This window comes from Xenopus laevis, chromosome 4S, assembly GCF_017654675.1.
Source record: "Xenopus laevis strain J_2021 chromosome 4S, Xenopus_laevis_v10.1, whole genome shotgun sequence".
Taxonomy (NCBI): Eukaryota; Metazoa; Chordata; class Amphibia; order Anura; family Pipidae; genus Xenopus; species Xenopus laevis.
This window is the reverse complement of record NC_054378.1, coordinates 128,772,009-128,795,890: the sequence shown is the minus strand read 5'-3', so window position 1 is coordinate 128,795,890 and position 23,882 is coordinate 128,772,009. Positions and strand designations below refer to the sequence as shown.

General features: G+C 43.5%; 1 protein-coding gene across 3 annotated transcripts in view; it reads right to left on the bottom strand.

The window, feature by feature from the left end:
- Nucleotides 1-648: 648 nt before the first annotated feature.
- Nucleotides 649-23,882, bottom strand: part of arhgef3.2.S (Rho guanine nucleotide exchange factor 3 S homeolog) — a 178,483-nt gene continuing 155,249 nt past the window's right edge. The window contains exons 4-12 of one of the 3 annotated variants that reach the window (XM_041561862.1): nt 19,673-19,780; nt 16,716-16,886; nt 13,332-13,394; nt 12,353-12,449; nt 12,183-12,259; nt 6,148-6,405; nt 4,887-5,057; nt 1,668-1,854; nt 649-1,368 (exon numbers count right to left, since the gene is read on the bottom strand). In XM_041561862.1, coding sequence (XP_041417796.1) covers nt 1,028-1,368; nt 1,668-1,854; nt 4,887-5,057; nt 6,148-6,405; nt 12,183-12,259; nt 12,353-12,449; nt 13,332-13,394; nt 16,716-16,886; nt 19,673-19,780 — 1,473 coding nt within the window. In that variant the 3' untranslated portion in view covers nt 649-1,027. The remainder of the gene's footprint in view (nt 1,369-1,667; nt 1,855-4,886; nt 5,058-6,147; nt 6,406-12,182; nt 12,260-12,352; nt 12,450-13,331; nt 13,395-16,715; nt 16,887-19,672; nt 19,781-23,882) is intronic. The other 2 variants (XM_041561861.1, XM_018241187.2) reach the window with 2 other exon arrangements.

Sequence of the window (23,882 nt, the reverse complement as noted above, 5' to 3'; positions counted from 1 at the left end):
CAACTGGGCAGCAGTTAGGGACCTTTCTGACACTGAACATGTGGACCAGAACCTTCTTTTAAGACACAGTGTTAAAGGGATACTGTCATCGGAAAACATATTTTTTTCAAAAGGCATCAGTTAATAGAGCTACTCCAGCAGAATTCAGCACTGAAATCCATTTCTCAAAAGAGCAAACTGATTTTTTTATTTTCAATTTTGAAATCTGACATGGGGCTAGACATTTTGTCAATTTCCCAGCTGCCCCTGGTCATGTGACTTGTGCTCTGATAAACTTTAGGAGAGAAATGCTTTCTGGCAGGTTGCTGTTTTTCCTTCTCAATGTAACTAAATGTGTCTCAGTGGGACATGGGTTTTTACTATTGAGTGTTGTTCTTAGATCTACCAGGCAGTTGTTATCTTGTGTTAGGGAGCTGTTATCTGGTTACCTTCCCATTGTTCTTTTGTTTGGCTGCTGGGGGGAAAGGGAGGGGGTGATATCACTCCAACTTGCAGTACAGCAGAAAAGAGTGATTGAAGTTTATCAGAGCACAAGTCACATGACTTGGGGCAGCTGGGAAATTGACAATATGTCTAGCCCCATGTCAGATTTCAAAATTGAATATAAAAAAATCTGTTTGCTCTTTTGAGAAATGGATTTCAGTGCAGAATTCTGCTGGAGCAGCTCTATTAACTGATTCATTTTGGAAAAAATGTTTTTTCCCATGACAGTATCCCTTGAAGGGGTTAAATGTTTGCTAACAGCTTTACAGTAAATACATTTCATGTACAATACACCCATTGACAGTAGTTTCAAGACGGAGCCAAAATGCAATTTAAATCCCTTGTCATCTACTTTGGATGAAGTAGGATCAGTGGCCCATTTTGACTCCCAAAGTCGGTAGTGACTGCGTTCTGATCAGCAGACGATGTAAGAAAAGACAGAGCTGATATCTTCAAAGTGCTTCTCTAACGGCAACACAAACGGAATGAACAACACTATACAGGTAACATGTAGGGAGGCTTCCACAATATGGCGGCTGCCGCGTCAAACGTTACTTTCCACCTCTTTGTTGTGAGAGTTTGTTTGTTCCATTTGCTCACAGTCCATGCTGGTTTCGCTTATGTCCATGCTGCAGTCTGAAACACTGTCTGATTGGTCCATTTGCTCAAACCGCGCCGCCGCCTGAGAATCACAGGTCCCATTGGCAGATATCAATAACTGTCCGTCTGAGGTGGACGCGTCATCTCCCCCAGAGCTCACAATCGACTCTTTGGCTTGCCGAATACAGTTCAGCCATTGTTGTTTGTTGAATGTGTCGTTTGCTTGCAGACAGTGGCCTTGGCTGTGGGATCCATTTTTTAAACCCACTCTAAAAAAGTTCTTTACTGTAAAACAAAAAACATGACAATATTATGAATCTGCCTTTATTCTCTTATTATTCTTATTAGAACATTGTTTCTTCCTTCAGTTTCCTTTGACTGGTTAATCTGTATTTGGAAACTGTTACAACCAAAGCCCCAAACTGATTTTACCTACCTGTCTGTCTGTCCTCCGCCCGACTAAACCATTTTTAGGGCTTCTGGGAGTTGTACTTCAGTAACAATCACATGATCTGGTTCTGGTTCTCATCCTGGTTCTAAATCCTGCACTCTACACTACAGTATCCATTACAATTGAAACTTACTTCTCTCGTTGTTGCTAAAGGCACCACGAAGCGACCCAGCCAGGCGCACCTCCCCGTCCTGTAAATCGTCCAAAATGAGATCTTTTACGGGAATCGGTTGCCGATATACTTGATATTGAAGTGCCTCATTCTGGGTAATGGTCCTTGTTATCACCAAAACATCTTGTAAGAGGAAGACGTGAAATTTCTAGAAAGAAAAGAGAGAACTTTTGAAATGAAAGACCTGGAATTTGTCAGATCCAATACGATCCTCCTCTGCTTCAATGTCAGTATTGGAATTTGTTTTCAATATTTAAAATATCACAGGAACTTAACAGCTACATATGGTGACAAACTCCAGTACCACCATGTGCCACCAATACCACCTACGGAGAATTATTTGGTTAATAAAACATCACTTAGTAGTCAGATCATTTACAACGACCATCTCTAGTGTTCCCAGGCAGCTTGGTGATAAGGAGTTCAAAGGCAGAAGCTCAGAAGAATGAAAGGAGCTGATAATGTATCTTCTGTACACAGAACCCTATGGTCTTGTAATAAAACCTACCTGCCCTGGTGGTCTAGTGGGGGCGGCGGGGACGCCTGCCGCGTGGTCCTCTTCCTGCGCCATCTTGCCTTTCTTAGGGAGCCGCGGCGCGCCTACGTGTTGTTTATAGGCGCAAACACGCTAGCGCGTTTTGGCGCGAATGTGCACGTTTTTGGCACAAATTCTTTCCCCTATAAAAGGCCCATTCTGACTGCAGACAGATGCCTGTGATAGAACTTGGTTTCTAGTGGTTTCCTGAGCCTTGTGCATCTGATCTGTATCTGTTTGATTACCCGTGTTTGACCCAGCCTGTTCTTGACTACTCTGCATTCTGTATCCAGACCCTGCCTGCCTACGACAACTCTTCCAGCTTAACCCCTTGATTGACAACCCGGTTTGACCCTTGCCTGCCTGACGATTCTGATATCCGCCTGCCTCGACCCAGCCTGTCTGACCATCCTTCTGCCTAATTCTTTGGTACCTTGACCTTCGCCCAAAAAGACTTTGCTAACAGCCGTGCCCCTTTGCCAGCCAGAACATCTCGCCTTGTACCCCTCGTTAAGTCCAGGTGGCACCCAAGTAAGCTGAGGGCTCCTCCCCGAAGCCCAACGGTGGTCACAATACTGGTGAAGCTTGGCACTTGTTCTGGTATTGGGTGCCGGTCGTGACAGGTCTGGTCTACATGAGTGATTAATCTCATGGCATTAACTGTACAATTAAAGTATAATTATGCGTATGAGTATTTCAAATGGCATGTTACCCTAGTGGTTACCTCCAGCTGCTGACTGAAATAGCAGAAGGACTAATGCAACGTTATGGCTTGCCAACCCTACGTTATAACCTATCCAGTTCCCCGACTCAAGCTCTGTTGGAAGTATACAGAGATAGGGGTAGACATCAAGACAACATCAATGACAACTGCCTCTGTTATTTTAGGAATGCTAGTACCCAAGGCTGGCTGTCCCTATTCTAACTGCTTGCAATTAAATTGCCGTTACCACTTTGTTGTCACGTCAGATGTTTCTTTGCTGTAGTCATTCTGTTTGCATAAGACCAGCCGACGAGGTCCAGGAGCAAACCAGTCACCCTGATGTCACTGTTTACTTGCCATCACTAATGTAATCGGTACATGAGACAAAATAAACTGGTGGAAAGACCAGAAGCCACAAAAGTGCGTGATCAAAGAGCTTCTCTTCTGCTGCTGATTGTTCTCTGCTGCTGAAAGGTCAGGGAGAGAGGGTGGGGGTGCACCCTGAATCATGTGAAACGAGCAGGGAGAAATACAGAATGCAATGGTCTGCTGCTGTCATGTAAAGGCCTAACACATGGAAAAAAGGCTACTGACCTCTGCCGTGCCCCTTTTAAGCCGGCCATAGACGCAAAGATCCGATCGTACGAATCATCGTACGATCGAACTTCCCCATCTCCCGACCTGCCACTAACCATTCAGATCAAATAAAGTAGAAAAGAACAGATGAGCCGATGTTCTGCCCCTGACAATCGTACGATAGTTATGTCCGACCAAATCTAGTGACAGTCTCCCTCTGAAAATCGTACGATCGGCAATACACGCAGAGATATTATCGGCAGCCGACAGAAATCTTTTACCCTGTCTGATCGACCAAACAACCGACTCTCCACACACGGTCTGAACTCAAATGACTAGTGATGGGCGAATTTGCGCCATTTCGCTTCGCCGAAAAATTTGCAAAATTCGCAAAACGGCGAAAAATTCAGTCTCCCGTTTTTGACGCCGGCGCCCGTTTTTTTTACTCCGTTTTCCGAAAAAAAATTTTGACGCCAGCGAATTTTTGACGCGAATTTTCGAGAATTCGCGCCTGGCAAATAAATTCGCCCATCACTATAAATGACCATTTGAGTTCATCCTGCAGCCTATCTGCACCCACTGCCTCCATCTATCCTCTATTAATCATTACCCTTTTGTATTCCGCATATCAAATGTCATGGGAGGTCCTGGCCAGATATCAGATGGGCAGGAAAATCCCACTGGTGTAAGTACTCCATGCCGAGTTGAAGGGGTCCTGTTCCGATGGGCCTCTGTAGGACCCTGTTATGATCAAATACTTGGCCAAGGGGGCCAAACAATCAGATTATCCTTATTGGGCCCACTGAGTTGATGGCACAATCAGTTAAAAGCTCATTTGGTGACCTCACTAAACGAGCGGACCTTACCATGCATGATCAGCTCTACACAATTTCTTTCATCCCACCAACTGTGAATATCAAAGAACAGGTTGTCTGAGTTTAACTGGGGCTTTTTAATCTTTGGGTCAGGTTCTAAAAAAGTAAAAGTTGTGTGTGCTTCAACTACCTTGTTAGAACTTGTGAAGTGGGTGCAAAGAAGACTGGAAACCCTTGTCAGGGGTTACATAGACATCCAGGAAAGAAATACAGAAACATTGCCTGGTTGTCTGACCTAATAAATTTAATTTTTCACTTTTACAACTACAAGGTGTTGCAGTGGTATTTTTCTTCCAGGATCCAAAAAGGAGTCCCTTTGCTTTGTAGGTTCCTATGATCCTCATGAATGTATTCTCCTAAAAAATCAAATAGTAACTACAATGAGGTTTTGAAGTCTGAACCATTATTTGGGGTCCAAAGTTGATCCCCTGACTCCCTTAAGAAAAAAAAACCTATGAATCTCTGATAAAAGAGGTCAGTATTAGACTTACCGCTCCCCTGTTGTTCTTGAGCTCCCCGTGACAGCACAACGCTCGAGAGTTATCGATAAGAGGGTCTTTTTGGCATTCATCGAGGTAAATCAGTCTCTCCTTATAATAGTGGCACTCGGACTCGCCGGTCTTTATGTTGATTTCTGCCACAATCCCTTGGATGATATTAATCTGGCAGGGACAGAGAACTGTCATTAAAAGTTTATATGTGGCTGTTTCCATGATTAAGACCTCAGCGTATTCATAATTCATGGGGAAAGAATGTAAAATAGGCACATCATCATAAATCCTCTAGGGATAGAACAGGCGAAATGCAAGAACTCCACGTATATATTAAATATTTAAAAACAACAATTCAGATGATGACAGCATTTGTACGAAAGTTATGCCTGACAAATAGTAGTGACAGTCGCCCATTGATATGGTCAGATAGGCAATACATGCAGAGATACTATCCTAAACAACTCATCACCATAGTAAGAAAAATGTTGGGACGATCCACAAACCTTTGTTATGTATGACTTAATCTTTGCATCTATAGGCAGCTTTAGTGTAAGTTAGAGTAAACTTGAGTAAACCCTGACTTCTAATGGGAATTCAATATGGCCGCCACCTATAGATACAAATATACTGAAGAGGAATGTTCTGGGCACACAATAAGCTATACCCTCATACTGTACTGTCTAAGGGAATCAATATGGCACCTCCTCCTCCCATATGTATAAATACAAATATACAGAGAAGGAATGTTCTGGGCACACAATAAGCTATACCCTCATACTGTACTGTCTAAGGGAATCAATATGGCACCTCCTCCTCCCATATGTATAAATACAAATATACAGAGAAGGAATGTTCTGGGCACACAATAAGCTATACCCTCATACTGTACTGTCTAAGGGAATCAATATGGCACCTCCTCCTCCCATATGTATAAATACAAATATACAGAGAAGGAATGTTCTGGGCACACAATAAGCTATACCCTCATACTGTACTGTCTAAGGGAATCAATATGGCACCTCCCTCCTCCCATATGTATAAATACAAATATACAGAGAAGGAATGTTCTGGGCACACAATAAGCTATACCCTCATACTGTACTGTCTAAGGGAATCAATATGGCACCTCCTCCTCCCATATGTATAAATACAAATATACAGAGAAGGAATTTTTTGGGCTGTATGGCTACAAAAATGAAAAACCACCAGTCCAGCCAACCTTAAAGTTGAGCCAATCTGGCACATAACCATCACTTACGGCTTCTTCTAAGTGCTGCTGATCTTGGTGGCCATTAGGCGTATGCCTCAATATCTCTTTTAGCAACAGATGATACTTGACCAGGCGACTTCTGGGGATGTCAAGGAAATTCCACAAGTCTAGTTTACGACTGAAGGGAGATTCTAGGCACCTCTGCAGAAAGTCTTGCACTCGGTGGTCTTGTTTCTTATGATCCAGAAGCGCCTTTGCCGCCACTTGATTGCTACAGTAGCTGTCATAGGAGTTCAAACAGGGGAGCTAAAGGAAAACCAAATAAAAAGGGAAATAAAGTCACAACATAAATAAGTATATTTGGAAAAGTTGCCAAAAAATTAAATTATGCCGAAATACCCAAAGAGATGTCCTTGTATATGGAAACCAATTAAATATTAAATATTGAAATAATATGACTACTGGCTAATATAAAGCAGTTAAAGTGGGTGCCCATGGGCAGACTCATTACTTTTGCACAGGACAAAAGTCAGCAAAGACTCCTGTCCATGACGTTCATCTCTTTCAAACAGAGGAACGTTGAAAACAAACCCCCATCTGAATTTGTCTCCAGGCAGGAAAAGTCATGAAAGATAAAGCCGCCCAACCACTGATATCTGGGGAATATTCAGGATGATCTGTGCAAATTTGCATCTAATCCTTTCAAACACCCATCTCTGAACAAACACAATTGCAAACGTAATTATTTCTGGACTAGTCAATCTGCTAATGCGTCTATAGCAAAGTGCAGCCTATAATACGTGATTAGAATTCTACTGAAATCCAACATACAACAAAATAATAATAAAAAAAAAGACATTTATTATTAGGTACATCAAACAGGCTCAGATTTATATTCAATGAGTAATTCATGTCATTCTCAAATAGTTGTAAATATCTTGCAGTAAAAGCGACAAACAATCCATATTCTTGTTTTACACTTTACAAAATCGTCCTGAGTTGCATTAAATGAACAGTAAATATGCTGAAAACCGAAGGTTAAAGGGATCCTGTCATCAGAAAACATGTTTTTTTCAAAACACATCAGTTAATAGTGCTGCTCCAGCAGAATTCTGCACTGAAATCCGTTTCTCAAAAGAGCAAACAGATTTTTTTATATTCAATCTTGAAATCTGACATGGGGCTAGACATTTTGTCAATTTCCCAGCTGCCCCTGGTCATGTGACTTGTGCCTGCACTTTAGGAGAGAAATGCTTTCTGGCAGGCTGTTGTTTTTTCTTCTCAATGTAACTGAATGTGTCTCAGTGAGACCTGGATTTTACTATTGAGTGTTGTTCTTAGATCTACCAGGCAGCTGTTATCTTGTGTTAGGGAGCCGCTATCTGGTTACCTTCCCATTGTTCTTTTGTTTGGCTGCTGGGGGGGGAGGGGGTGATATCACTCCAACTTGCAGTACAGCAGTAAAGAGTGATTGAAGTTTATCAGAGCACAAGTCACATGACTTGGGGCAGCTGGGAAACTGACAATATGTCTAGCCCCATGTCAGATTTCAAAATTGAATATAAAAAAAACTGTTTGCTCTTTTGAGAAATGGATTTCAGTGCAGAATTCTGCTGGAGCAGCACTATTAACTGATTCATTTTGGATTTTTTTTTTTTCCCATGACAGTATCCCTTTAAGTGTTTGGCCACTATTTTCTGTATTTTTTAGTGGATAATTGAGTGGAGCGGGGTTAAGAGCAAGTCTGGCGGCTAGTTAGCACATGTCAGATGGTTAAACTCTCATAACCAGCTCCTTATAAAGAATGTTATGTCTAATTTATAAACCCTTTTAAAAAATGGATGAGGGTCGTGGAGATCAAAGGGAAATGTCTTGGAGAGAGAGAGAAAGAAAGGTTGCTGCTAATTCCAGGCTCTTTTTCTTCTCCAGATGATAATGTTCTGACATGTTTCATCAGTGACAGACTATAAACACATTGTCACCGGGGCTAAATCAAAGGCCCCCCCCTTCACCCTCCTCTCCTTTCACAATGTGAGTAAGAGGATCTCCACAAAGTGAGCCTGACAGCCCCATTCAATTCCCATGAACTGGCAAAACCCCACCGACCAGTGAGACACACTTTTGTGCACACATTCATTCAGAGATGGAGCCCTCTCATCATCCTTCCCTGGCCTCTTAATGTTTCTTTTCTTTAGCCAAGGCCCATTAGACGTGATGTTGGCTTTGCCAAAAGTATTTGCAATGAGAGGGCAAGTCACGTCAAGGATAACCCCACTTAGAAGACTGAGTTGATCCAAATTGCGCACTTGAGCCGCAGGGGTTTCTTGGATTTAATGAAAGGCAAAATTTTCTCTTAAAGGTGACAATAGATGTTTTTCTCTCCCTAATGACTAATTTTAGTGCGATCCAACGAATATGTCAAATTATCATTAGTGTGCACCTGAAGGTTTTTCGTGCGACAAAAAATCAATTGGACAGGTTAGAAAATGTGCATCGTTCACAAAATGTTTCCATTGTCCAATAGTTTGCAGGCCAGGCAGACGGCTACCCACAGTTTTCACAGCTTCAGCCAGATGATATCACTTGGATAAATTGTACATTTAGGGCAGAGACACACGTTCAGATTCGGGGAGATTAGTCGCCCGGCGACAAATCTCCTCTTCTTCAGGGCGACTAATCTCCACGAACTGCCTTCCTGCGGCTAGAATGTAAATTGCTGCTGGGATGGCACTCGGATCGCCTCGTTTTCCGAAGCCGTCCGAATTAAGGAAACTTCGAAAAACGAAGCGCTCCGAGTGCCATCCCACCAGCGATTTACAATCTATTGGTGAGAAGGCAGTTCGGGGAGATTAGTCGCCCTGAAGAAGAGGAGATTTGTTGCCAGGCGACTAATCTCCCTGAATCTGAACTTGTGTCTCTGCTAGGGTTGCCACCTGGCCCGTATTTTACAGGCCTGGCTAGTAAAAATGATGGCTGACCCCAATGTTATTAATAGGGAAAAAAGATAAATATATAGGAGATATATACCAGAAAACGTGGCAACCCTAGTCTCTGCACTTAAGCTTTGTCTTAACAAAAATATCTTTTAAAAATCTTAACATCTACGGCCACCTTCAGATGCCCATTTATCAACATTCCCATTTTAGTGGGTTTAGAGGTTTTTCTCTAAACCCACAAATGTCATGTAATTTATTAAACGCATCAGTTAATAGTGCTACTCCAGCAGAATTCTGCACTGAAATCCATTTCTCAAAAGAACAAACAGATTTTTTATATTCAATTTTGAAATCTGACATGGGGCTAGACATATTGTCAATTTCCCAGCTGCCCCAAGTCATGTGACTTGTGCTCTGATAAACTTCAGTCACTCTTTACTGCTGTACTGCAAGTTGGAGTGATATCACCCCCCTCCCTTTTCCCCCCCAGCAGCCTAACAACAGAACAATGGGAAGGTAACCAGATAACAGCTCCCTAACACAAGATAACAGCTGCCTGGTAGATCTAAGAACAGCACTCAATAGTAAAATCCAGGTCCCACTGAGACACATTCAGTTACATTGAGTAGGAGAAACAACAGCCTGCCAGAAAGCATTTCTCTCCTAAAGTGCAGACACAAGTCACATGACTTGGGGCAGCTGGGAAATTGACAATATGTCTAGCCCCATGTCAGATTTCAAAATTGAATATAAAAACATCTGTTTGCTCTTTTGAGAAATGGATTTCAGTGCAGAATTCTGCTGGAGTAGCACTATTAACTGATGCGTTTTGAAAAAAACATGTTTTCCGATGACAGTATCCCTTTAAAGGAAAACAAATGCATAAAATAAAAGGACTGAGATACAGGTATGGGATCCGTTATCCAGAAACCGGTTATCCGGAAAGTTCCAGATTACGGAAAGACCGTCTCCCATATACTCCGTTTTATCCAAATCTTTAAAAATTATTTCCTTTTTCTGTGTAATAATAAAACAGTCGCTTGTACTTGATCCCAACTAAGATATAATTAATCCTTATTGGAGGCAAAACCAGCCTATTGGGTTTATTTCATGTTTATATGATTTTCTAGTAGACTTAAGGTATGAAGATCCAAATTACGGAAAGATCCGTTATTCAGAAAACCCCAGGTCCCGAGAGTTCTGTATAACAGATCCCATACCTGTATTGGAAATCCTCTAAGAAATCAGCAGGAAACTTCTCTTCTACACAAAACTCAATTTGGACTGTTAAAACGACCTTTCCCCCTAAACTCAAATGCCGGCTGCACCCGCTATGGAGATATGCCAATTACATTAAATGCTGATTCAGCTCGCCCAGAGGAATGACTAATTACAGACTTCCTTGGAGGTAAAGACTTGTTATTAATGAAACTCCTTGACAAAGAACAAAATAGAAAAAGGTAAAAAAAAATCTAACTATAATCAATATATATTCATAGGCTGGAGAGGAGGCGTATTCACTTGCTGGTGCCGTGAGATGGTTCCTAGAATACGGAAGAAGCCCTGTTCCCACATCTATGCATATGCAAATTAGAATTACAGATGAAGGTAATAGGAACCTTTCTCTGAACAATGCAGCCCTAGGGGGGAATTTCTCAGAAACTGCATTCACATCCTAATCTTGATCTTATCAGGTTCTTTTCAGTCCAAAAGAGGAAACTAGAGCTATAATTTGCTCTTGTGTAGAGAATACGGGTCATACAGGCACTAGGGGGTTTTATCTAACGGCTGCTCCCTGCTGCTTCTTTCTGCAAAACCGAATGTAAATTGCACTAAAATAGATGAATTTGATGCAGGAAGCTTCTGGGCCTCTCACAATTCCTAAATGTGTTAAGGCGGCCATAGACCTAGAGATCCGCTTGTTTGGCGATGCCGGTTTGGTGGATGTCTCCCCGATATGGGCGATATTGGCTTGATCCGATCGTGGGTCCTAGGGCTCAACAATTGGATCATAATGGTAGGATCACGATAGGTAGGATCGTGGGACTGGATAGACGCACAGATTTTAACCTGCCTGATCAAGATCTGGCCGACTTTCGGTCAGATATCGATCTGGGAAGCCCATCAGATGGCCCCACACAAGGGCCTATAAGCTGCCAACTCGGTCTGTCGGCAGCTTTTATCGGCCCGTGTATGGGGGCCTCTACTCATTTAGCAGAAAGCACTGATGTGGGACTCAGTTCACTGATCTACTAGTCAGACAGCACCTTGTTCATGTAAAACCAGCTAACGCTGTGTTTTCTAAACTGGGGAGCTCAGCCTAAAAGCTTGTTTGGTTGAAATTTGGGGAGAAATCCTATTCACTCCTTTGGATTCATTCAGAAACCCAGCTTGAAGGTCAGCTAGTGTGAGATTTGGGATGAGCTCTTATTTACACCCTAGACCAGGGATCCCCAACCTTTTGAACCCTTGAGCAACATTCAGAAGAAAAAGGAGGTGGGGAGCAACACAAGCATGAAAAATGTTCTTGGGGTGCCAAATAAGTGCTGTGATTAGCCATTAAGTAGACCCTATGTGGATTGTCAACCTACATTGAGGCTCTGTTTGGCAGTGCACCGGGTTTTTATACAACCAAAACCTCCAAGCCTGGAATTTATAAATAAGCACCCTCTTTGAGGCCACTGGGAGCAACATCCAAGGGGTTGGAGAGCAACATGTTAGTCACGAGCTACTGGTTGGGGATCATTGCCCTAGACATTCTTGGAACAATGGCCAGTGTAAGTGTGGGGGGGGGGTCCTGAGCGCAGGTTAGATTACTATTGGAGACTTGAACCCAATAAGTCTAAAGCTTAGGACAAATGGGTCACTGGTGCGAACAGTGGTGGTATGGGAAATGTCTATGGCAGAACAAAGGTGCACATTGCATTTCTGAGTGGCATCTGCCTGTACATGTCTGCCATATGCAGTGGCTCCCAGGTGATGATGATGATGCTGCTACACAGAAATGGGTTGACCCTACCCACCCAACTTGAGAAGTATATAAACAACTTCAATTACAGATCTGTGTCTCTCCAACACCCTTTTTGTCATGTTCCAATGGCAAAATTATCCAGAAGCCATTACTGAGCATAAGGAATATTTACTTACCCAGCCAACTAAGATGTGGCCAACATTCTCTGTGGAACCATCCGGCTTCCGGACCTCACGGAGTCGCCTGAGGAGATCTGAGACAACAAGATGAATTAACAAAAATGTTACTCACTGGAAACCAAAATGTTTATATAACCACATTAAGATGAGGGAGACTGAGCTAGTACCTTCATGCAGAGGAATAAGTGAGTCCAGGGTCCCAAAGATTTGGGTTAACTCTTGTTCTGTCATTATAGAGAGCTTCAGCATTGGGTCATGATAAGCCTGAAGGGAAACAAAATCACAATAACACATCTCATACTGGAAACCGGAAGAGCCAGAAATATTCAGACTGAGTTGGATAGCGAAGGTCGAATTCATATGTTTTGTCTATACAGCCAGTCAGGCAAGTGTCTCCAGTGTAATGTCAACAAAAGCCAACGTCATGGCACTTGTCACATCATATGGAATCCGCATAACAATTAGTTGGTGTAAAGAGTGTCGGATGTGGCCATTGACTAGTCCAGTGATCCCCAACCAGTAGCTCACAAGGAACATGTTGCTCTCCAACCCCTTGGATGTTGCTCTCAGTGGCCTCAAAGCAGGGGCTTATTTTTGAATTCCAGGCTTGGAAGCAGGTTTTATTTGCATAAAAACTAAGTATAGTGCCAAGTTAAGCCTCCTGTAGGCTGCCAGTCCCCATAGGGGCAACCAAATAACTAATTACAGCCATTATTTGGCACCCAAGGGACTTTTTCATGCTTGCGTTGCTCCCCAACTCTTTTTACATTGGAATGTGGCTCAAGGGTAAAAAAGGTTGGGGCCCCTGGACTAGTCTGACCATTTGCTTTCAGACTCAACAGGCTGCCAGGCAGCTTCTCCATGAAATCCAGCAGCTGGAAGAACTTGGTTGACACTTGGTAGACAGTTGAAATAATTATCATTAATCCATTTTTCTAATGGTAACCTGCCAGATGAACCACAGTGTTGTGTATCTAGTTTCTCCCCAAGGCAAGGGAGCACCACTGCTTCCTTATGTTCCTCTGGGGGGCGCTGTAATGTGCCTTTAAACCCCATCCTGTCTCGTCCAATCACATTGCAGTTCTGTGGCTAAGGTAGCCCTAACTTAACACCAATTAAAATACGAATACAATTTCACATACAAACCTTTTTTGCTAACTTTAAATCTTCAATTAAGTCTTCCTCTCCCTGTGACAACTCGAAAATGGCCTGCGGAAGAAGAAAATAAAATATAAATTAAATTAAAATCGAAGTTGTCTTTAAAAACAGTGCTGGAACCTTCCCTTTTCCCAGGAAAGTCTCAAATAGATATTTGATCATTTTAATGCGCGGAAACCTGGCAGCATTTAAAGGCGAAAAAGCAAAGATCAATCATATTCAGCTGAGAAAATACCCGTGAAATCTGTTTTTTGTTTTGTTTTTTTACATTTTTTCTGACATTTGTATTTTCCCAGCCAATGAACGAGTAAAAGAAAATGTAAAAAGTATTTCAGAGGCAGTTTAGTAATGAAAACAAAAATTATAAAGAATATTCCGTGTGAAACACTGTTTTGAAAACGGGTTTCTTTTTAATGTATTACAAACACAACTTGACTCCCTTTCTGAACATTTTCTGTAGACTAAAGGTAAAAATGAAAGTGACTTGCAGACTAGAATGTGGTATTTTACCTGCCCCAGCTTCTGCCAAACAGATGGAGCCCATGAAAGGTCTCGTAACTTCGATTTGCTTGGCGAATTAACGCTAGCGCAACTTCGCAACCTTACGCTTCCCCTGAGCTCAACTTCGGATTTTAGTGAATTTGCGTAGCGCTGGCGAAAATACACCTGGCGAAGTGCGGCAAAGCGGATGCTGGCACAACTACGAATCTTAGTGAATTTGACCCATATGTGTTTGCCAGATGTTGGCTTGTAGCTGGGTTTCTTTGTGCAGGTTACAAATGTTTTAAACATCAAAATAAGGATATTTTGCTGAATCTCTGAATTATTGCTTGGTAGTTGGTCAGTCTTCTATGCAAAGGTCTTCGTTGCTTGTAAGGAAGTGAATGTTGTGTGCAGGGCCGCCATTAGAAATCACGGGGCACCGTACCACAAAATTTTTGGGGCCCCCTGGGCCCCGCCCACACTCACGACCAAGCTCCACCCCATATGCCGCCCACTCCACAGTTAAAAGACCACACAGACATCAGCGCTTAAAAAGTAACCCCCCCCACAAGTTATAAAAAGCTATTGATGGTCAGGGCCCCCTTATAAGTTAAAAAAAACTTGGGGCCCCAACAAAAAACTCCCAAAAAAAACAAACTGGTGCCAGGGGCCCCCTTATAAGTTAAAAACAAATTGGGGCCCCAAAAAAAATTTAAAAAAAAAAGTTTTTTCAAAAAAAAGTGGCAGGGGCCCCCTTACAAGTTAAAAAAAATTGGGGCCCCAAAAAAAATGTTTTACAAAAAGATTGGTGGCAGGGGCCTATAGAATATTAAAATAATACATTGGTGGCCAGGGGATTAAAAAAAAAAAAACACAAACTGGTGTTCAGTAGAATTGAACTCATGGCTTCAGTACTTCAACTTTGCCTCCTTTCGTGACTTCGGGTCTTTGCGCCGCTTCAGGACTTCGGCTTCGGCTGTTTTCGTGACTTCGGGTCTTTTCGGCGCTTCGTGACTTCGGGTCTTTTCAGCGCTTCGGGACTTCGGCTTTTTTCGTGACTTCGGGTCTTTTCGGCGCATCGGCTTCGGCTTTTCGGCACTTCCGCATTCGGCAACGCAGAGGGAGGACGTACGGCTCGGGAGCTCGTAAGGGGGGCCCGGATCTTCAAAAAATGCAGCGCTGCCGGGCCCCCCTTCATGCCCGGGCCCGGTACGCTTGTCCCCCCGTCCCCCCCTGATGGCGGCCATGGTTGTGTGTACGGTGAACAAGGTAACAAACAAAAAGATCCCAAAGAGAGTAGGGGGTTGTGTTAATTCCTGCTCGAACTGGGCACCGAGGTCACAGTTGTTGGAAATCCGTGCTTGTGTTCTAATGCCAACAGTACTGCGTTTAATTGTCTAGCGATACCATCTATAGTTTATCCACAGGTGGTGGCGCTGTTTTGTGGCTGTCGATGGCCGAGGTTGGCTAATGGAAACAGTTGAGAGGCGGTACTGCAACTGACACAGTAATCCTTGAATTACAAAGAAACCTCAGAAATTGCAGGTTTCTCACTGTGGGGTAAATTTATCAAAGAGTGAAGTTCCGCCACTAGAGTGAAATTCCGCAGCTCTCAATTCATTTCTATGGGATTTTGAAAGGCGTATTTATCAATGGGTGAAAGTGAAAGTTCACCCTTTGATAAATACGCCTTTAAAAATCCCATAGAAATGAATGGGAAGTGGCGGCATTTCACTCTAGTGGCGGAACCTCTTTGATAAATATACCCCTGTGTGTGTTCTGCAACTAGTGTTGATCTCAATTAACAGCCAATCATATGTCATGGTTGGGAAAGGCCAAATTGGGAGCCTTTGTGTAAGGACACCTCTACAGGCTGCAACAGGGAACAAAACCAAATCTAGTAGCCACAAGTACATATCACTTAGGTCAGTGAAAGCTACTTTACTATTAACACCAAACTTGTGCGTCTCTCACCACATCTCTGCTAACTAGAATATCTGCTCATCTTGCTTTAAGTTCCAGGAAAGCTGAGTCAAACCAAAAGATATCGTGTCTACCTTTAACTTCCTCTCTTTCACTCCTCGGTCGTGGGAAACTTAACCTGCTAGTAGGGACTTCCCCACCCCTGTAACTAAAAAATCTCCAGTAATTCATTGGAAAGGGGGGGAAAAAAAACAAAAAAGGGAGGTTGTTAGACTTTTTGAGATCATTGCAAGTTATGATTCCTGAAGATTACCAGCAGATACAGTCTAGTGATCTGTAAGTGCCCAGGGATAAAGAAACAGAGGGTACTGTTTACCCTGTATAGAACAGAAGCAAGAAAAGAATTGGGCACAGCAATGGTATCTGCAAGACTTACCCCATTGGGTATTCTTCTATTCTTGGATACCTCTGGTGAGCCCTATTCATGGGTTTTCTACCAAATTAAGATACCATTGATGAAACTTAGTGTTGGCTATTCTTCCAACCTTGGATACCACTGACGAGCCCTATTGTTGAGTATTCCTTTGTTCTCGTATACCATTCGTTTGCCCTATTGTTGGGTATTATTTTCAATCTTGAATACCATAGGTGAGTCCTACTCTTAGGTATTCTTCCAATATTCCATATAATGGTCATGAAACTCCAAGACGACTTCCAATATCCTCATTTTCCTTTATAATATTCATGTTTCAACGAGTCATCTGCTGTTAGAGACGGCACTAAAGCCTTATTTTAAGCAAACATTTCTTATTTTGCAAGTTATTCATGGCTTTTGTGTTTGATGAATGTCAGAGAAAACTGACGGTTTAAATTGATGTTCTCCTCTAATTCCAGCTGCCACTGATACAGGCTAAGAAACCTACTTTAAGTTTTCCTTAACAAGAAGTAATTCATTGAGGAGCCTACCTCCTGTCTCTTGATCTCTTGGGATGTGAGCACTTGATTGACGCAGACATCAAAGGTCTCGCTCCAGAGCTTGCTGTCTCTTCGCTTGGTGATAGGAGGGGGTGCATTTCTTGACCAGGGGCGCGGGGTGAACAAATCAGGCCGGCTGTCACTTCGGAAACTGATGGAGCGCTGGAAATGTAAAACAGTGATTTGTTGAGCATGTATAATGAGGCAAGCCTTCAGAGCCGGACTAATTGGCTGCTACAGTACCATGCGAACATACAAAGTATGGCTGGAAATTTAAGTACATTTCTTTTTTATTCTTGGTATGTTGCTGTTTTTTATGGTTTCTGATTATACAAGTGTTAAACAGAACAACAAGATGTAAACAGGACTGGAGTTGACATTGGGGCCCAAGATCTTTGCTGGAAGGCTGGGGTCCCAAACTAAGGGCAATATAAGTCCAATTGGCATCCCCCTATCTGTGTAGACTACATCTCCATAAGTCCTACCAACAGCTGAAGGTTTATTATCTCCCCAGTTGGGTGGAGGTGGGGGAAAGGTATTCTGAAGATGAAGGCAAGAAGGAACGCATAGACCACAACCCACCGTGGCCATGTCCCTGTTATGTCCCAACAATGACCAGTGTATCTGAGTATACTTGAGGTGCTTTTGGATGCTCAACCAGCTACAGTTCAAACCCAACCATGCAACTATTTTCAGTTTCAGGGCTGCACAGTTTAATATGTGACTTCTCCCCGGGCCGTACAAATGAGCCTTGAAGCAACGTGCACACTTGGCCACATGTTCTCAGGCTGCTGATTGTAAGTGAAAACAGATTTGGGAAAATTGCTCGCCATGAATACGTCTACTTTAAATCCTTAGGAAAAAGAAAACCATGGTGCGGGGCCCAGAGAGAACAGCTGTATGTGTGACGTTGCAGGGAAGTCTAGTCAAAACATCATTTGCTGAGTACACTAGGGGCTCACAACTGTAACTAATAAACTCTTTCTTTCAGAGGAAGGCATTTGACCACTTCAATAGAAAAGGATTAAATGGCAGGTCCCCAAACGGCAAGCTGAGAGGTCAGAGCTGGAGAAGGTGGAAACATTACAAGCCATTGAGAATATAACTCCTGCTGTTCTTGTCACGCAACCAAGCGCTCTCCCCATTAAACAAAGGCCGGGATGAGGTCAGCACCGTCCTGCCCCGACCGCTCTTGTATAAATGTCGGCTTTGTACAGCCCCCAAGAACACAACCATATGGCGCACAGGGATACTCGAATCCAACAAGCCAACCAAGGTGTACACTAAATTAAACACATCACAGGACCCACGGCTTTATGGGATTTCTCCCCCTTCACAGAAATAAGCTCAGTGAAACACTTGGTAAGATTTAGTCAAATGCTTCTGGCTTCCACTTCTGGCTGAAAACGAGACGTTATTTCATTGTGTATAATAAGGGCATGGCTGTGATCCTAGTGTTATGCTTAGCAGAGATGTTAAAAGGGGTTCCAAAAAGGGGCCCTGCCACAGGCCAGCAAGTAGACTGTGGGATAACAGGTAGGGAAAGATAGACCAGTAGGTCAGGAAAGTGACAGTAGCTCTAGACAGGAAGATCAGGGGACATAGCAGGACAAGATGGAGACAGTAGGATAATATGGAGACAGTAGAGCAAGATGGAGACAGTAGGGCAAGATGGAGACAGTAGGACAAGATGGAGACAGTAGGACAAGATGGAGACAGTAGGACAAGATGGAGACAGTACGATAATATGGAGACAGTAGGGCAAGATGGAGATAGTGGGGCAAGATGAAGACAGTAGAACAATATGGAGACAGCAGGCAAGATGGAGACAGTAGGGCAAGATTGAGACAGAAGGACAAGATTTAGACAGCAGGGCAATATGGAGACAGTAGGACAAGATGGAGATTGTGTGGCAAAATGAAAACAGTACGACAAGATGGAGACAGTAGGGCAAGATGGAGACAGTAGGGCAAGATGAAGACAGTAGGGCAAGATGAAGACAGTAGGGCAAGATGGAGACAGTAGGCAAGATGAAGAAAGTGGGGCAAGATGGAGTTAGAAAAGCAAGATAGAGACAGCAGGACAAGATGTTGACAGTAGAACAAGATGGAGACAGCAGGGCAAGATGGAGATAGCAGGAATAGATGAAGATTTAGGGGCAAGATGAAGACAGTGGGGCAAGATGGAGACAGTGGGGCAAGATGGAGAAAGCAGGGAAAGATGAGGGAAGCAGCACAAGATGGAGACAGTAACAGTAGTGGCCAAACAGGTAGAGAGACATAGAGACTTTCGGACAGATATCGATCTGGGAAGCCCATTGGAGGGCCCCACGCACAGGCCAATAAGCTGCCGACTCGTGTATGGCCAGTTTAAGATTATCACAGTTGGTCAACAAGGTCAACAGTGGGACAAGATGGAGATTGTAGGATAAAATGATAGTAGTGGAAGATTGTGACAGTAACATTTGATATCAGTGACACCCAACCTGCAGCATTTCAGTTGCAAAAGTACAACCTAAGACAAAGGGGCTGCTGTTTGCCCCAGGAGCCATGGCCCTGAAGACCCTGAAAATACTTGGGTGTGCTTGGAATTGTAGTTCAAAAACATCTGGAGGGCTGTGCTGTCAGCTATAGTTACCAATCAGTTGACTTGCTGCTGAATTATGAAAAACTTTGCACATTTTACTAAAACCTGAACAAGGTTATATCTAGTAACCCACAGCAACCAAACAACCGTAAACCTACAAGGACCTGGTGCTGTTAGAAGAATATAATTAAAGATCTGGTTCGTTGCTATGGGTTAATGGGCCAGGAGATACTTTTCCCCATTGGTTGCTGGGGAGAAAGGAGCTTGTGTTTCTTTGTTCCCATTACTCTGTTGTTGTCTCTAGTTTCCTCCGTTCAGTGTCCACATAAAGAATCTCTGTGCAGCCAACATGTGTTACTCACCTGGAGAGACTGGCTGAATCGTTTCAAGGGTGTCGGTTTCACAGGTGGGATAAGGTTCGCCAGAGACGTGACCCTTGAGAGAGGTTTAACCCGTTTTGTGCTTGGTTCCTAAAAAGAAACAAGGAGCAGGTCAATATACTGGCAAACACCAACAATTAAATTTGTCAAGGGAATTGACAGGACAGAACATTTGTAACAGTGAGACCTATCTCAAACCAGAGGACTAAAACATGGAACAGCAGATATGATGGAGACTTAAGGCAGCTATACACTGGCCAATCCCCTAAACTGTATGACTAAATGGCCCAAGAGGGGCTACACGCTACCTTTGTGTTATTCAAATCATGTGAGCTCTCTGAACAGTAGTAAGTAAAGCTAGAGCTCCTCTCTCCTTCCGCATCTGCTCATGCACCTTGTCCTGGTTGACTCTCCCTCATATGCCCAAGTCAGCAGCTTATTGTCCCATTTGTAGGGGCCCGCCTGATTGATATCTGCCCAGAGATCAGTCCGATATTGGTTGGGCAGTTTAGGGCTAGGGCTCCATCAATGTGTTGATGCATTTCTTCTATGATCCAATCATTGGCAACTCAAGCCAAAGGGGACCACAGGGGATGCCGAAGTATCTGGTGATCACTGATGTTTCATCTCACATCGTCATTAGCCTTACATGGTCATGAGATGCCTTGGTGACTTCTAATATTTTATATATAACAAAAATAGCCACAGTAGTCCTACTGTATATACATATTTATTTTGGCAGGAACCTGGAGAGCTCTCTGTGTACCAGCCGTCCCCACACTGTTGAGAAGGACAAACACGCTCTACTCTCGTATTGTTTCCTGGCCAATTTGACATTTAATCTTCAAAGAAACATTGTTTGCTGCTTGGTTTCCTTTCCAAGAGACTTCACTCCAGCTCATACATCTAGAGCACTGATCCATTCATGTGTCCGGCACAAGGACAGACTCCTTGGCAATTCCTCTTCCGACATCTCCGTAACTTTGTTTGATGAAGATAACGTACCCAACAACAAAAGAATGAGCCATGAATCACATGAAACCTGGAGCTGACGGTGCCCAACATCAGCCAAGCAAAGACAAGAGCGTAGATTTGTGCCCTCACCAAGCTCTTATCTTTGACCTCAGGACGCATTATATCCTTTTCCTTTGACTCATGAAAAAGCTCCACCTTTGGAGATGCTCCAGGAATCATTGTTCTTCAATGTTTCCTATTATTGTCTCAATTCATACTTTCATTCATTATGGCTTTCGATAATAGCTCCAGAGCAAATTTCTAGTTTATTGCCAGTTTGAAAGGCAATGTACACAAGTGGGGGAATACTGGTTCCTATGCAGGCATTACTGGTCTGGGCCTCCTAGAGCCCATGAGATAACTTGATATCTTGGACCCGACCCACCATATACTCTGCTTGGTATAAAATATACTGGATTAAACAGCTCTGTAATACAAATTATGGCATTTGTTTCAAGTTAGGCCCATCAGGATATTCCCTGGTATCCTGGCACCCCAGTCCGACCCCGGACACTGACTGTTTTCTGATGCAAGAGCCTCATGGCAAAAACAGCATTGAGTACCTGGATAGGGATAGAAGCTTAGGCTTTGCTTCTATAAAATGACATTAATTAAACAGAAAATGCATTTGCCTTGATGCCATGATCATGGGAGGTTGATTTGATTATTTTGGCGGATATTTGGGTAGCAATAGAGAGATCAACAAAGGCCAGAGACTTTTAAAACTCCCTTCTGTGTGAGTGACCTTCTATGAAATGACAGAAGACAAGCGTGAGATTTGTAGTTTCCTGTGGGAGAGGGGCCATGGGGGGAACCTGTTGCTCTGGGGCTGTTCATGCCCAAGTCTGGTGTATGATGGTGTGATCTGTAATACAGCAGCATCTGGGGACTCAGCCCTGATTTACATAACCCCTTATACAAATAATTACTTTGACACATGCCCCCATATCTCATTGAGCTGCCCCTGCAATGCCCTTCCCTTTGCCTGATCTATAGATACTCCTTGGGCCCATGCCATCAAACGCTTGGCTAGGGACCCCCTTTAGCTTATTAATACAAGGTCACAGATTGTGTGACTGTACAATTTGCCATCAATCACCCCATCTGCATCCTCTGCCTCAGGGGGGAATCTTCAGCCTCACAAACTGGGAACTTCTGCCATAGATATTTACAATTCAATACTCTGCAGCGACAGATTCAAATTGATGGGGGACCCATCCCCTGATTTCCATCACAAGTGCCAGCATGCCCAATAAAAGGCTCCCCCCCTTCTCATCTGTTTGCCCAGCAAGAGGTTCCACAGGGAGATGCAAACGAGCGCATGTTTAATTGCCATTCTTACACCATTTATTTGCTAATTCCCTTTGCAAAGAAGATGTCACATTCCATAAAGTGTCGGAGCGACACTTGCCTGAATTAACTGGGCAAATAGATGGGAACTGGTTACAAAAGATCTGCTAATGTATTCCAGACACCTAGGGTGCAGGGATTACCGGGGGGGGGGGTCCTTGTACAGATGTGATGTCTGCAAACACAACTGCCCCTAATCCACACAAGAGCTGATTTTGTCTAGGGAAGCACAATGTAGCACAACAACTCTATAATAAACCCTAGGGGAACAACTGGTGGCTGAAGAGTAGGTGCAGGGACATACTATATAGAGGCTACCTAGCCACATGAAAATAAAGCCGCATGTAATTAATAAAAGAATTGCCCATGGGCTAAATGACAATGCATCTCTTACAGGCCATGAGCATTGTGGGGCACCCAACAGGCACTTAAGTGCTTTGGGGGGAAGGGTTATTAGCTGGAAGCAAACTGTCAGCTCGGCTAAAATCACTTTCTCGTCACATTGATTGGCTGTCTATTGAATGTCACCCACCCCGGCCCACCCACAGCCTCCAATTAATGCACGCTAATGGAGAGCACACTCCACTCAAAGTCAAGTTTGATCTTGTTCCCATAAAGAAAAAGAGATGAACTCTGGCCCTTTCCTATTGTCTGTGGGAATGGGGAAAGCAGTGACCTTGATTAACGAGGGAATAAGCGGCCGGCCCAGGTGCCCCATTGTGAATCCAAGCTTTTCTCTTTATCCACCGAGTCAGTCAAGCACAAAGACTTCATTGGAGGCAAAAAATAACAAAGTTGCACTGATTGTCTGCACGGCTTTATGTTTCTAGTGCCAACACTTCATCGTGGGCCCCAGAAGGGCATCACTGAGCTGGTCGAACCACAAAACTGCAAAGTGAGTAATCAGGGAGTGCGCTCAGTAATTGTGTATCCCCAAAAATGCCACAATCAGTGACCACACACTTTTGGGGAGACAAAAAATGACTCTGTCCCCTAAAATGCACAGCACAGTGGGTGGCACCGAGTTTGATTCTAGCCAGGGCTCCTGGTTGCCCCTTATGTGTGTGAATGTATTAGGGAACTTAGATCGTAAGCTCACTGGGGCAGGGACTGTGAAAAGGACCTAAGAAAGGAAATGTGAAAGGGAACTTAGATTGTAAACTCACTGGGGCAGGGACTGATGAAATGTGATAGGGCCCGTAGATTGTAAACTCACTGGGGCAGGGACTGAGATAGGGACCTTAGATTGTAAACTTACAGGGGCAGGGACTTAGATAGGGAACTTAGATTGCAAGCTCACTGGGGCAGGTACTGATGGGAATGAGACAGGGACATTGGATTGTAAATTCACTGGGGCAGGGACTGATGAAATGTGATAGGGCCCGTAGATTGTAAACTCACTGGGGCAGGGACTGAGATAGGGACCTTAGATTGTAAGCTTACAGGGGCAGGGACTTAGATAGGGAACTTAGATTGTAAGCTTACAGGGGCAGGGACTTAGATAGGGAACTTAGATTGCAAGCTCACTGGGGCAGGTACTGATGGGAATGAGACAGGGACATTGGATTGTAAATTCACTGGGGCAGGGACTGAGATAGGGACCTTAGATTGTAAGCTCACTGGGGCAGGGACTGATAGGAATGTAATAGGGACCTTAGATTGTAAACTCACTGAAGCAGGGACTGATGGGAATGTGATAGGGATATTAGATTGTAAGCTCACTGGAGCAGGGACTGATGGGAATGTGATAGGGATATTAGATTGTAAGCTCACTGGAGCAGGGACTGATGGGAATGAGATAGGGATATTAGATTGTAAGCTCACTGGA